This window comes from Camelus bactrianus, chromosome 3, assembly GCF_048773025.1.
Source record: "Camelus bactrianus isolate YW-2024 breed Bactrian camel chromosome 3, ASM4877302v1, whole genome shotgun sequence".
NCBI lineage: Eukaryota > Metazoa > Chordata > Mammalia > Artiodactyla > Camelidae > Camelus > Camelus bactrianus.
The window spans coordinates 25,796,272-25,810,692 of record NC_133541.1 but is presented as its reverse complement, the minus strand read 5'-3'; the positions used below and the strand labels follow the sequence as shown (position 1 = coordinate 25,810,692).

The 14,421-nt window shown below is 42.8% G+C and overlaps 1 protein-coding gene and 1 long non-coding RNA gene across 8 annotated transcripts in view; one reads left to right on the top strand and one right to left on the bottom strand.

Annotated features, from left to right (window-relative positions):
- The window catches only part of LOC141575851 (uncharacterized), a 35,400-nt gene extending 23,902 nt beyond the window's left edge, over window positions 1-11,498 (top strand). The window contains exons 2-3 of the long non-coding RNA XR_012503793.1: window positions 10,053-10,111; window positions 11,348-11,498. This is a non-coding gene — a long non-coding RNA (uncharacterized LOC141575851). The remainder of the gene's footprint in view (window positions 1-10,052; window positions 10,112-11,347) is intronic.
- The window catches only part of RAI14 (retinoic acid induced 14), a 139,607-nt gene that overhangs the window by 16,985 nt on the left and 108,201 nt on the right, over window positions 1-14,421 (bottom strand). For all 7 annotated transcript variants that reach the window (XM_074356897.1, XM_074356901.1, XM_074356906.1 and 4 more), the window contains 5 exons: window positions 6,532-6,596; window positions 3,349-3,406; window positions 2,569-2,639; window positions 890-996; window positions 88-266 (listed from right to left, as the gene is read on the bottom strand). In XM_074356897.1, coding sequence (XP_074212998.1) covers window positions 88-266; window positions 890-996; window positions 2,569-2,639; window positions 3,349-3,406; window positions 6,532-6,596 — 480 coding nt within the window. The remainder of the gene's footprint in view (window positions 1-87; window positions 267-889; window positions 997-2,568; window positions 2,640-3,348; window positions 3,407-6,531; window positions 6,597-14,421) is intronic.

Genomic DNA, 14,421 nt, shown 5'->3' with positions numbered 1-14,421 from the left:
TAAAATATATTGCACAAATTCCTTTATCCTTTGGGGAAAATGGGGTGGATAACTTTAAAACAACACTGGCTATTTTCTTTCACATACCAGCATCCTGAGAGATTTTTGATAACAGAAGGCTTTGAATTCCTGCATTTTCTGAGAGTTTGGAATAATGTAAGGCATTGTGTCCAAGAGAATCTACAGGGTTTAGGTCTGCACCCTTTTTAATTAAGGCTTCCACGATGTTAGAGCTGCCGATCTCACAAGCCAGCATGAGAGCAGTTCTAAAAAAGGAGACAACAAATTAGTACTAACAAAATGTGAAAACTTTTTGCTAGAAAATCACTTCACTTGTCTTAAAAACAGAGATTAAATGTACTTAAACCTGTACTACACTTAGTCTTCTAGGAAATTTGAAATAAATGCTATCAAAATAAAATTGGATAGTTGTTTTATAAGACTTCAGATCAAGTCAAAACATTAAACAATATTACATCAAAAAACATAGACATAATCTTCTAAACGTAATGGAATTTAATATGATTGGCACAAATCTTGTCTTTCAAATCAAGTATTTTAAAGAATCTACACCATGGTTAAAATGATTTTTTACAAAGCAACCCATATGTTTACTTTCATTTTGCATAAAAAGTCAAAGGAAATGGTCTATTCATTGTAGCATCTAATCTCATCACAGACACAGTCAGCAATGATACTCCCAGAGGTCTGGGGAAAATATTTTTTTAAGTCAAAACAGATTCTTAATTATCCAAAAAGGCAGAAAACAGTAAAGGAAAGAAGTTAAAACCACTTTAGAACCAATGATCCAAAATACAGCTATGGTATTTTGAAAGCTTCTCAGAATGTGGGTATCATTGAAATCACATGATTTCTAATTCTGTGGTACCTTCCGTTCTTGTCCCTGGAATTTACATCTGCTCCGTGATCCAGGAGAAAGCGACAGACCTCGCTGTGGCCATTTTGTGCTGCAAGAAGCAGTGGTATAGTCCCATCCTAGGAGACAAACTCAGATTAAGATTTTAATTTCGATGCCAAAGACAGAATTGCAAAGGTCCTTATTCCATCTACATTTATTCCAGAATTATCCTGCTGGTATTATATTTGACCCACCAGGACAGTCTGTGCCCCAACAGGGCAACATCACATTCCAGCACAATCTTCTCATGGAATTTCACTGACAGTTAGCTTTTCCTTAGGAGCCAGCCTCTTGCGCTGCCTGTCCCCTCAACTATCACTCACTCTGGTGATGATGTGAGAGAGAGGGACACAAAGTATGACAAGGCTCAAGGCAAGTCTACCAGGTTTACCGAGAAATGGTTCTCCACAGTTCTGGAGAAATGAGGATTGTTTCCGCTTGGCGTTTGTAGGTCCCACTGCTCTCTAAGCAGTTCCTTTTGAGTGAACCCCACGTATCCTATATTCTACACCCACTGTCTTCTCAGAAAGCAGACCCTTCCATAATCTTACTAGGAACCAAAACATAACACAAAACTAAGAGTTTGTGTCTGTTACTGACACATGACTAGATAAAGAGACTGATGGAAAGAATGGTTTAATATGTCATAATTGGCAATTCCTTTAGGAAAAAAATTAGCTCCCCAACTCACACAAACTATGTCAGATGAATTGAAAACCCTGACATTACAATATAAAACAAATGAAAAAAAAAATACTGGCAACAACATGTAGGTGACAATTTCCACAATCTTATGATTTTCAAATTATGCCAGCCATAAAGAGAAGCATTCATTCTGCTCTTTCCTTGAACATTCCCCACAAATGGGGTCTACAGTAATTTTAAGGTAGATGTAGTCAAGTAGGCAAAGGAAAAAAATAAGTTAAGAATACGTCCAATTATTTTAACATGGGTTTTTAAAAAAAATACAATGGCTGCTCAAAGATTAAGTATACACTTAAAGTAGAATTTCAGACACATTTCTAAAAAATTATCTTTGTGATGTTATAATACTTTCTGGGTATAAAGTACTGAGATTCAGGGAGTATGAATTCATTTATAGATTTGAAATGGTCACTTCACAACATCCACATCAGGGATAAGGTATACATAAGAAGTCCCATGCTACAGCAGGAAATTGAAGCCTGTAACCAGGAGCAACAGGCATGTCAATTTATTCTCAAAATAGCCCAGCAAGGCTAAAATTGGCTAGAAGTGGTCTTTAAAGTTGAGAAACTCTAGCCCAGAGTACTGAAGGTGATAAATGGGGTACAGAAAGAAAATAACAGAACTTCTACTTAGACTTACTTTTTATTTATAAAAAAAAAATCAAGAAATTAAGCCTTATTAATAATTGGGTTGATGACAGACCACATGTCCATCCCTAGAAACAAGTACAGGAAGTGCATGCTACAAAATGTTTTATTAATGGTTTAAGGACTGATGGGAATAATACTTAAAATCTGTTTTGCATAAGAGGATCCAGGTCAGAAAGCAACAGACTTCTGCCAAATGCCTGGGTCTCTAAGGTCTTAGTGACTCCCAGAAGTAGCCCATGGGGCTCCAGAAACCAGTGTCCATCTCCACCTCTAGGGCCACCTGGTACTTACCAAATCCTTGAGGTTTATGGGGCTTTTGTGCTCGCATAGAACCTGCACAGCTTGAAGGCAGCCTTGGGCCGCTAAGGAAAGACACAGAAACCACAGCGAATCACAAAGCAACTCTCACAACCCGGGGCACCAAACACTTCCAGGAAGGAAAGTTCACGTTCTGCCCAGTTTGCCCACGTTACTCAGTTGTACTGAAGAGACATGGACTCAGGAAGGCTAAGTAAGCGGTGTTTTAAACTCCTGTTTAATTTCAGTGTCACCCAGACCTGACCTAAAGCCAGTGCCCGCCAGCTGCCTTTAAGCAAATTTGGTTTAGCTTTTTGTAGGACTTAGCTTTGCCACAAACCAACTCTAAAAGAAATTTGTAAACCTAATCACCCCAGAGTTCCATGTCCACGTGCTGTCACTTGCAACTGTGTAAAGCCAAATGCTGATAAATAAAATTGACTGATGTTCCTTTTGATCCCCAAGTAAAAAAAAAAAGTATCACATGTTACCTGAAATCTACCAATGCTTATCAATCTCTCTTAAACAGGAAACTCACATAAATTAAAATACAATAACCATAACAATTTTTACTAGTTGTTTGGCAGGCGACTGATGACTTCCTTGGTAAAATCTGACACATTTTGCCAACTGAGGAAAAGGGGAATGATGGCTAGGAGGGATGGCAGAAAACAGCACCAGGAATAACGTGGTAAGGCTAATGCCTTAAATGAGGAAGGTGAAAACTCTGCGTTTCTTGTGGCAGAAGAAGACAAATAGGAGAATGAAAATTACCTGCATAATGTAAAGCTGTTTTCCCAGAGCTGTCGACACTTTCCGCTGGGCATTTAGACTGTAAGACAAAAATCCATAAATACATATGATAAAATTCAGTTCTATTCAGTTCCTCCTTTCCCTGCAAGGTACGATGCGACTTACTAGTTAGCATCCTTTCTCTAAGCTCTGTTCCTCCGTCATCTCATCCACACCCACACCTTGAAATTCCATCCAGAAGCTAATGACCTCCCGATGCATATCTTAACAATGACAACGGTACCGCTGTGTGGATATTAGCTATGATGTGCCAGACACTGTTCAGGGAGTTGTTTTAAAGGCTCCTAACAACCCTAGCTGGGGACTATGATTACCACCATTTACAGATGAGGAAACTGAAGCTCCAAAAGGTTAGTAATTTGCTAGGGTCACAGTGGCAAAGCCAGGATTCAAAACCAGAAGGGCTGGGCTAGAGCCCACATTCCTATCTATACCTGGACACAGCAGACGGCAGCTCTGAGCCCCAGGCTTGACAATCCGCTGCCTGTTTCACACTTCGGTCTGATGTCCCACAAGCACCTGGAAGGTCGCACAGCCAAACTTCTGGGTTCCCTTCCCCGATTCTTCCCTGTCTATCGTCAGTCTAGTCAGTGAGCCAGCAACCATCACATCATCCTTGATTTCTTGTCCTCTTCCCCGTCGCACATCTAATCTACCACTGTGTCCTGTCAGTTGTCTCCAAAACACACCCCCATCTACCCTCTCCTCTTTCTCCATCACCACCACCTGGTCTCAGCCAGCACTTGCTCACCTGGACAGCCACGACAGCCTCCCAGTGGGTCTCCACAGTTTGCTTTTTCCTTCTTTAATCGATTCTCTGACAGAGTGATCTTTAAACTGGGAAGGTCACTCTTTACTTAAAAGCCCTTCACAGCTCCATGCTATACTTGGATGAATCACAGTCTGCCTGTCAGGGCACACAAGGCTGCACTCTGTGCCCTTTCCTCTCGCTCTGCCCCAGGCCCACTCGCTGGCTTTCCTCCTCCCTGACTAGTGCCTTTCTTCCCTCAGGCCTTTTGTACCTGCTGTTCTGTCTGCCTGGAACGCTCTCCCCTTGGCTCTTTGCGTCACTGAGTTCTCAGCTTAAATATCACCTCCTCCAGGAAGCCTTCCATGAACATCCACCCCTCGCTCCAATCTCACAGTTCTCTGTTAGTTTCCTTCTTAGTGACGTGCAGTTTGTCACGTGTATTTGTGTCTTTGTTGACCATGTGGCAAACCAGCGGGATGGGGGCTGCTCTGTTCGTGGGTAAATACTCACTGCTTGACACAGTGCACTGTGCCCAAGGAACACTTGCTGGGAGAGAATGGGGGGAATGGTGGGCTATCAGGGGAGGGAGAGAGCTCATTTGAATTTGAAGCATCTCACGAACCTCTTTTGGTGCTCACTGCCTTGAGGAGGGAGAACTTTAAAATGGAGCCACTGGAGGAGGGAAGTCTCCCCAGTGGACGGACAGCATGAGCAAAGTCCCAGAGAGAGGAGTAAACGCAGAGGGTGCAGGGTGAGGGGTGGCAGAAGACGACAGGGGCCCCAACACAGACAATAAACACAGTGAACGCAGAGGATGTGGGATGCTTAGACGAGAAGTGAAGACCTGACCAGAGAGGTGCAGGACCCCAGGAGAGTGGCTCATGAGGAGGACATGAAAACCTCAGGTTTTAACAACTACCCAGAAAGAAGAACGGCCCTCAGACAATCTGCAGAGAACAGGCAGCGTCAGAGGGAAATGTCTGTCTGCCCCATGGTGGTGAGAAGAATGGAGATCAATTTACGACTTACCAGGCTTTGGCCTAATTTTAGAACAGCACAAGGAACTGTTTAAAGGCTTCAAAGATTCCAGGGAAAAACCAATCTATTTGCATAACCAGATATAAAATTACATTAGAGGCTAGAATATCTGCTCCTTGCCCATGAGGATTGCCAACTTGTCAAGTTCATTCTTCCTTAAAGCCAGAGCCAGATGCAAAGTCTGGCTAGCCAAGCCAGGATGGGAATGAAGATTTAAAATATAAAGAAGTTAACAAAAATGAAGGTAAGACCAAGGGTGTGGAAACAGGGCACTTGGGTGAGTCAGTGATTTTCATTTATGTACAGAGTGCCCTGCACCAGAGGAGGCAGGTAAGAAAAGTTCTATTGTAACTGTCTTTAGCGTGAAGCCTCATAATAAAAATCATCATCATCACCACCACAGATGTTGATCTATTTTTCTTGAATTTCACTTCAAAGATCTGTTAAGGGTAAGCATTCCTGGCATTAGTGGGAGTTTGCATCATGTAATGCAAGACAAGAAGCTGTGTGATCAACAGAGCAGGACAAGTTGAAGAATGTGACCACATTTCTGCATTAGAATTGCACAGCCAAATGAAAGCAAGATGCCGGGTCCCAAACAGTGCTCAGGAAGGCCGAGACAACAGCTCGGTAGAACAGACAGTACTCCAAGCACATATTTTATTGCTCTGTGCTGTTCCTGAAAACAGCCAGCTTGCACTTTGTCTTGCAACAGCTGGAAGTTACTGTACAAACTGCCATTGGGATTTTATTAAATATTCATCTTCAGAGATTTACAGACGTTGTCACCCAAAGTGATCCTTATACACTTCCTGGCAAGGTGATCAAACCAGTGAGCTGACTTAAAATTATAAAGAAGAATAAAACCAAGAACTTGAACAAAAGCTAAGAACTAAGAGCTCATCAAATTATATACAAGGAAATAGTGGTTGAAACGCTGCTTCTCAAAACAAGCTGTGTCCTAATGACTGAGAGAGAACAAATACCAGAATACTGGAGATCTTGTGTTGTAAGGATCTCTAACAGCATAGAAAAGAATTTTTTTAATCTATTTAAAGGGTACAACTCTTTCAAGATAAGAAAAGGAGAACTGAATAAAGAGAAAAAGGCTGGATCCCAGGATCCAAATTTTTATTAGGACCCTCTTCTCTACCTGCGTAATTGCTATGGAAATAGCTCTTCTGGGCTGTCATTTTGATAATGAAGCTGCTTAGGAAATCCAGGTTCTGCGATAACATTTAAAGGAGAGGGAGAGGGAGAGAGAGAGAGGGAGAGAGAATGAATGTGTTCTTTCACAGTTACTTTTCGATGTTAAAAAAAAGGCACATTTGTCATTTTAAGTGGTTCCATTTTACCTGAAGGAGCTTCTTGATGCATTCATGGTGGCTGTTCTTGGCTGCGAGGTGCAAAGCACTGTGTCCTAAATGGGTTTAAAAAAAAAAATGGAAGAAAAAGACCACACGTTTAAAATCTCTTATCTCTGTAATGAAGGCAACTATGAGGAAATAAACTGTTCTCCAACAGAGACAGGACTGTTACTCTTGAGAGTCAGGCCTCAGCTTCTTATCTGCAAAGTTCAGGCTGACAAAAGCAGGGCGGACACAGAGCATCCTGCCCCCTGGATAACGTTCAGGGGCCCCGCCAGCTGCTGTCCTCTTAGGGTAAGCTCCTGGCGAGCAGCTGGCAGTGGACCCAGGTCTGCAGCCCGGAAGTTCTGCTTTCAGCCGTCAGCCTGTAGGCCAAATGCCCCACATCCACAGCAGTCACCCGGCCTAGGAACCCAGCAAAGGCGGTCAGCAAGCCTGCAGAGAACATACCAAACACCCACATGAAACCCTCACTCTGACCTCTCGTTTTTCTCTCCTCCAAATGTGCACCAGATCTGTGTGGAAATTACCTGGAGTTCTCAGGTAGTCAGCATTCTTACACAGAAGAAGGGAACGAGTAATAAAAACAACGCGCTGTCCAAGCGGCATCTCGTCACATTTCCTTCACAGAACACGAGGCTGACATGAGACTCTGACGTTTCTATGGTCAGAGAACTTGAGGCAATTCTAATGCTATATACCCTGCCCTCCGTCCCCACCCCCACCTAGAGGGCTTATAGAGTTTCTTAGGGAAGCTTAGGGGAGCCGCGGTGTGGCTACCAGACCAGCAGGCTCCCAGCCCAGGGCCTTGACAAATGGCTCTTTGCTCAGCCTGGATTCTCTTCCTTCAGGATAACTATCCAGCTTGCCCTTCACCTCCCTCAGATGTCATGGAAACACTGCCTTCTGGATGAGGCCTTTTCTGACTTCTCCCCTTAAAACTCCAGTTCCTCCCCCATCCTATTTATCCCCACTCCCTGCTTCATTTCTTTGTCCTTCTTAGCAGCCAGCAGCTCCCAATACCTTTCCCACCCCACTCTTCACACACACACACACACACACACACACACACACACACACACACACACACGGAGCTGGCTGTTCTTCTTTCTCCACTAGAATGTAAACTCCATGAGGACAGGAATTTGTCTTGTTCCCGGCTGTGTCCCAAGTACCTACAAGCACCGATCTCATTATATACTTTTGTTAATTTGAATTAGAGGGTATGTTTATTACAAATATCTGGGGAGAGGGGCTTGGAGGGAAAGAACCAAAGTTACCACTGCCAGCCAACCCAATTCACCTAGTAAACTCTTAAATTCTGCATTTCACAAGTGATTTAGCCAAGACACCCCCAATATTAACACCTGTAAGCAACCCACATTTTGGAACAGGCTTAAAGCGCGTTTCTCAGCTGCAGGGCTACTGACGTTTTAAGCTGTGGGGGGCTGTCCTACGCACTGGAGGATGCTGAGGGGCATCTCTGGCCTCCACCCAATGCATGTTCAGTTGGGACAGTCAGAAATGTCACCAGACATTGCCAAGTATCTCCTGGGTAGGTGGGAGTCACCCTTAGTTGTGAACCACTGGCTCAGAGGAACAATTTCTTTTGTATGGTGGTTCGGTCTCCAAATACTGTTTGTCTTTTCTGAATTCGTCTTTACTGTATACACTGACTGGAAATCTACTAATCATTAAAGAATCATAAGGCTAGGAAATGCCATATTTAAAATTAGAGGGTTTGAGGACCACAGTGAGCTGCACAAAAGCATGTGTAAGGTCAAAAGATCAGAGTCCTCCTTTTCTGAGATCAGACGGACTGAGTGAGGGCGAGTTGTTTAATGGGAGAACACTGAGAGGCAGGAGTTCCCTGACCGCCTCCCAAATGGATGAGGATGAGGAAAATCAGGAAATGAAGGAAAGAGACCCTTGGGAGTAGGAAGACAAAGATCTCTTCCTTTTCCTCCTTTTACTGCAGGAGACCCCCCTCCTTTCAGGATGTATAACACATAACAGTGAGTTCAGTTACACTATGCATTAAACTGGCCTTGGCACATTAGCCTGGCCCTCAACCATCATTTATACCAGTGTTTCTAAGGACAAGCACATTCTGTGTTTTAAACAAGTGCCTTACAGTTGAACGTTTGGAACCCATCCTGATTGTAAGTAGAAGACTGTTTATGTCGTGTGTGTGACTCATTAACTTTTGTCTATAATGTGGACAAAACTCTTCTACATAAATAGCACCCACTGGAAAAAGGCACAGTTCTCCAAAGACAAGAGGGTAGGGAGGTTTAAACAACTCATCATAAAACAAACTACAGGCTTTCATTTTCACTCCAAGAGTTCTATTCATACCTGGAAGTGAGTGCTGTGTTTCTAGAGAAACAAAATTCTTTTATTTCTTGGCCTTATAATGTGTTTTCCTAACCAGGAGCACAAAAGTATTTTTCACTTAAAATAGCTCCCAAATCCAAATGATGCATCAGTCCCTGGACATTACACTGGAGTGAGATGTCCCTCACTGCTACCATTAAAACAAAATTCTCTTTCCAAATGCAACATTTTCCAGAGAGAATATATTATGTTAGTGACAGAACCTCACTATAACGAGACAGTGCTTGAGTCTGGCCCCCATTTGGCTATGGATCTGTCTGGAATATCAGGAAGTAATTTCCCTACAGGCAAATAACAGGGCAAGCCTAATTCAAGTGCATTCCGGCATAACTTTGCCTGTAAGTAAAATGACCTGCGCTATTTATAAGTCAAGAGCTGTGGGCTATTTCAAGTGGTTTAAGAATCCACAATCCTGTTATTGAAAGGACTCGAAGAAGGATGGCCCAGCCACTGAAGCCACGGAACACCTTCCTCTGAACTACCTCGGACAATAACCATTTATCCAAGGACTGAAAATCACTGGAGAAACAGAGAAGAACTAACTCACATGGTGAAGGAATTACTGATGGGACTGGGAACATGGGGACATAGTCTTCAAGTGCAGGTGATCAACTGTTAAACCAATGAGGTCGCAGGACACAAAGACATGGCTAACAACCACCAAAAGGCTAAACTTCGAGCAACTGTAGTTTCAGATCATAATATAGAGACATTTAGAAAAATAAAGAGAATTAATGATACTCAAGTAGATAAGGTTTAAAATACATCTACTAAAAAACCAAAGTTTCAGAATGCTGGATATAAACAATTAAAGAATAAATTAATTTGGTTCTCATTTAGAACTTTAAATACATTTAAATAACAGTGTTCTTAGAAATCCTCATCTTTACATCAACTTTTTATCACTGAATCACAAGACTGTTTATCCAGTTATAGTCCCAGGAGAGAGAAGATGAGAGTATAAAAGATGTTATTTCTAATAACTATTCTTACTATTAAATAAGGTTCTGAAATTATCCCATAATCTCCACAAAATAGATCTGCATAGTTTTTTTTACAGAGAATCAAAAGGGTTTTTTTGCAAGCTCATGTGTATATTTTCATGGTTTCAGGTTCTGCTGGTCATTGTATACAGTTGGCCCTTCCGACGTCCTATACACACGTGGTGACAGTAAGTAAAGGGCTATAAATCATATGGTCATTTTGGGTTTTCTTTTTTCCAAAATAAAATACAAAATCCACTTAATGGGCTATAATCTGCAGTTACATTTTAAATGACCCGTTCTCTACAGTGCCTGAGCTTTCAGATGAACAGCACCTTCTGCGTCCTCACATGGTGTCGTATCTGAGTGGGATTAGGGGCACAATGGAACAGAGGGCCACCCAGAAATCCAAACAAAAGCTAAACAAGCACCTGAAACCCTAGAAAAGAATCAGGGTTCTCAAGTTCCCCCTCCTCAGGACTCTGCATTATAACATTTCTGTAGCTCAGTTCTCACTCTCCTAGGCCTCTCTTCTTTTATGAGAAAAGAAGCTTTGGATGCAAAGGGATCAGAGAAAATCTAAGATCTGAGAGTGTGACAGAAACCGCGCATCAGCCTTCCATCTGTTTCCACCTCCCTCAACAGCACAACCTTCTACATTTTAACATCAGTGAGATCGGAGTGTCTGTCATGGGCTGGGATCGCCCTTCTGCTCACTAGTCCGGGGATGCAGGCGCAGGGGGCCGTCCTAGGCCATCAGGACCAAGGCCACACACACCCTGGATGGTGGAGCAATAGGAGGCCGGGTCCCTCAGTGTGGACTCAGAGCTACAAACCGATTTGGGACTTTCAACTGAGAGAGAAAAGTCAATCTCATTCAAGCTGCCATGTCACACTGTGTCAAATGCAACACGTTCATTAATAAAGGGAGTGTGAAAACGAATGTTTGAGGCAAGCACTGATAACAAGCAGAAGATTCTGTGCTCTTCTTCAATCTTCTGTTAATGCTTCTGTTTAATCTTCTCTTGTTCTCCTGGGTGCTAACAGCTGGCATCCCCCCCCCCCCACCCAGCCCCCTAAAAAAGCCTAGGAATCTGGAGAAGTGATTTCTAAAGAACCAGACAGAAATGCCACATCTCACATCAGTGAAACACAAGAGCAAACAGCAATGAGAAGTGCTGGACAAATAATGCTGGTCCGGCTCAGAGAGGGCACCACGGGCTTAGGCGCGGCTTTCCCGGGCTGGCTGTCCACGTGCCTCCCGCGCTGTCCGGCAGGCGGGGCATAGGGAAGGGGGGGAACCCCCAAATCAAAACAGAAGCCCAGTTTGGGGGTTTCTTTTTCTCATTCGTACTATGAGAAGAGTTGGCGTGGTGATGGTCAAAGCTTATTTCTTTTTTTTTTTTTAATGTTTATTTTTAAAGGCGTGAAACCTTTTCACAAGCCTTATGTGGAAAAGAGAATAAAGGTGATGTGGACGAAGTAGCAATAATGGTGGTAACATAGGAGCCAAACGCAGCGGGCACTCAGCGTGCTGGATGCTCCTAAGGTGCCCGCACACGTCATCTCGCTTGAGCCTCCCAGGCCATCCAAAATGCCGATTACTGAGATGCTGTATTGTTACCATACCCAAGGCCTTATCTTCTGACACTGTTCTGCTCCCAAGGCTGTAAAGCATGCACGAAGAGTCTCTGGTCAGACTGCCAAGCATTTTATGTGGGAGGAGAGTTGTTAAAAAGAGACTGATGCTAAAACCCCTTTGCTTCTGTAACTTAAATCCAATCAACAGTTTTAAAAGTAGGAAATTGTACCAATCTGACCATCCTATAGACTTTGTGGACAAAAAGAATAAAAAGGGTCACTGTAATAATATATTTTGGAAGCCGGTTTTGTTTTTCATTTTTTTCCCAGAAACTCTGCAGGGCAGTTAGATTTATTGTGGATTTTTGTGCGAGCTCTCGGTGGGTGTTGGGGTTGAGGTGACTGTATCTTAGCAATGACGTGGCAATACTTAAGGTAGGGTTACTGAAAAGACAACCCCTGTAGGAGCTGCATCATTTAATTCATCCATTCATCAAATGCTTTGGACTGAGGATGACCTCTAAAGCATGGTGACTAATGTCCTTGCCCTTTCCTTGCATTCTCGGGAGGGAGAGATGGGAGTAGGTGATACAGCCAACAGGAAGGACATGAGCAATAAAGACATCACGTTTATCTTGCTTGTTGTGACAGAAAAAAGCTTGAGAAGCGTTGTTCTAGATAACACAACAGACTTGCCACGCCTTTTTATCCAGGCTGCTTTTCCTTCTTTTGTTCTTGCATTCTCTTTGCCTGCTTTCAAGAAATCTTGAGAAGTTAGTGTCTCACTCAGAGCGAAGTGAAACAATAAGCCCGAGGACCAGAGTGCTGACCTCACCGCTAAAAATATCAGGTGAGAGGGAACTGACCGACAGCTCTGAGATGTTCTCAGCTCATAGAATGTCTGGACAATATTCTGGGGCTAGAGAGCTGTGGATTCCACCAAATTCAATCTGGGCTGAAAAAAATAGACTGCAGCAGTTCCCACTGACCAGCACGGAGAAGCACCCAGGATGTGTCTGCAGGGTCCCCTCCAGTGTTGCGTCTGGGAGAGCACGGTTATCTCAGCCCGCAAGGAAGCGGGCACGGCACTGGGGTGTCCAGGTCTCACCGCCCAATGCACCAGGTTGTCAGAAGCTGAGTTAGGGCTCTGATGGTAAACACAAACTCTACCCACATGGTGTTAGATGGCCACAAAACCCTGCTTCTTAAGAGCTTTTAGTGAAGGAAATGATAATGGTAGTGTTTTGGTGTGTGGTTTTTTTTAAAGGCAGAATGTAAAATTTATGATATAATGTGATCTCAACTATACAAAAATGTGTCAGAAAAATCTGGTAGGAAATATAGCGAAACAGTCAAATTGTTTTCTTCTTGGTAGGAGTAGAAGCAGTCTTCGGTGTTTCCCAAATTTTCTACAGTTGAGTGTGTATTAAAGAAACATTTTTTTCTCTTTAACAAAAACATAGTTGGGGGGAGAGACGTTTGGTTACAATGGAAATAACTAGGCTCCTGTCTAATCTATTTTTTAACATCAAATGCAGTGAAATAAAACTGTACTACAGCTCCAGTTTATTCATTCTAAGCAAATTCTTTTAGCTTATGATTTTCTTAGAAAAGAAGCTGTCTACTTGAATGGACGTACATCTCATCAAGGGGACTTCAGCCAATCACGCTACTCTACGCATATGCGGTATGGCTTTAAAAGTAGTAACAATAAACTTTAAAAACAAAGTAACTGGGTCTCGGGATTAAAGATGACTTTAATTAGCAGCATAAATCAGTGTTTTCCTCAAGGCAGTCATTTAAGGAAACCATTCATTCTTCTGTTGGTATTCACATCTCAAAGTATTTTTTTTTTGGAGCTTTATGTGGCACTGCTTGAGAAAATCATCCTGTTACTTCAGTCACTCCCTATTTTTTTTTTTACCAAAAATGGTTTTACCAGTTTGACACCTCATTTACCTGACCTGACTTCAAGTGGTTCTTGGCCTGTCCTAAAAAAAACAAACCTATTCTCAAAGAATAAAGATTCCCAAACACTGAGATGATTTTTTTTAAAAAAGTGCCATAGACTTTTTGAAAACAGTTCTGAAACACAAGTTTTCCAGCCATATTTCGAGTAATAATTGCATTTTGACAATATCTGATTGATTAGTCTGCCTCCAAGATGACTGCTCTAAGGTGCCAGTATTTTGGGGGAAAGGGATAGGAATCCATTACGGACTAACGAGAAGCCTCAAGAAAGCTATGGAGTAGGCTGATTTCACATTCCAGTAAAAACTGACAAAAGCCTATCGGAAGACAAAGATTTTTAAGCACAATCAAGAAAAGCAATCAGCAGTTGCTGTGGTCTGTCAGTGTGGTCAACAGGGGCAGAATCCCAGGCTGGAGACCCTGCAGTCCCAGGGGTTCCTTCCTGGAGAACAAGGTTCACAAAAGATAACACTACATTTCTGTCTTGATCATCATTTGTTAACACTGGCTTCCGATCAGAATCACCCAGGGAGCTTCACAAAAGAAGACAACTGGTTGGAAATCTTCAGACAATAGAATCGGAATTTCCGAGGGCAGAGCTTGGATATGTGTGGGGCTGGCGTGTGTGTGTACTGTGTATTTTTTCCTTTCCCCTCTTTTCCCCCTCCCTTTCTCCCCACCAGTTCCCACGTGATTCAGGTGCGCTAAGAGCACCGTAAGGGGTGTGGACCCTGGGCAGCTGGTCCACGTGAGGATCACGGCTCCTGTCATCTCAGCCAGTTGACAAAATGAGCACCTACACAACTCACTCCATTCATCAATTCATACATGACTCGTAAAATCAAAAATTAGGGAAGATGCGTGATCCACACATATAATCTTAGAAAATAAAATTTTAAATGGAGGATAAGAAGCATCTAGTTTCCAGGTGACTAACCACATACAA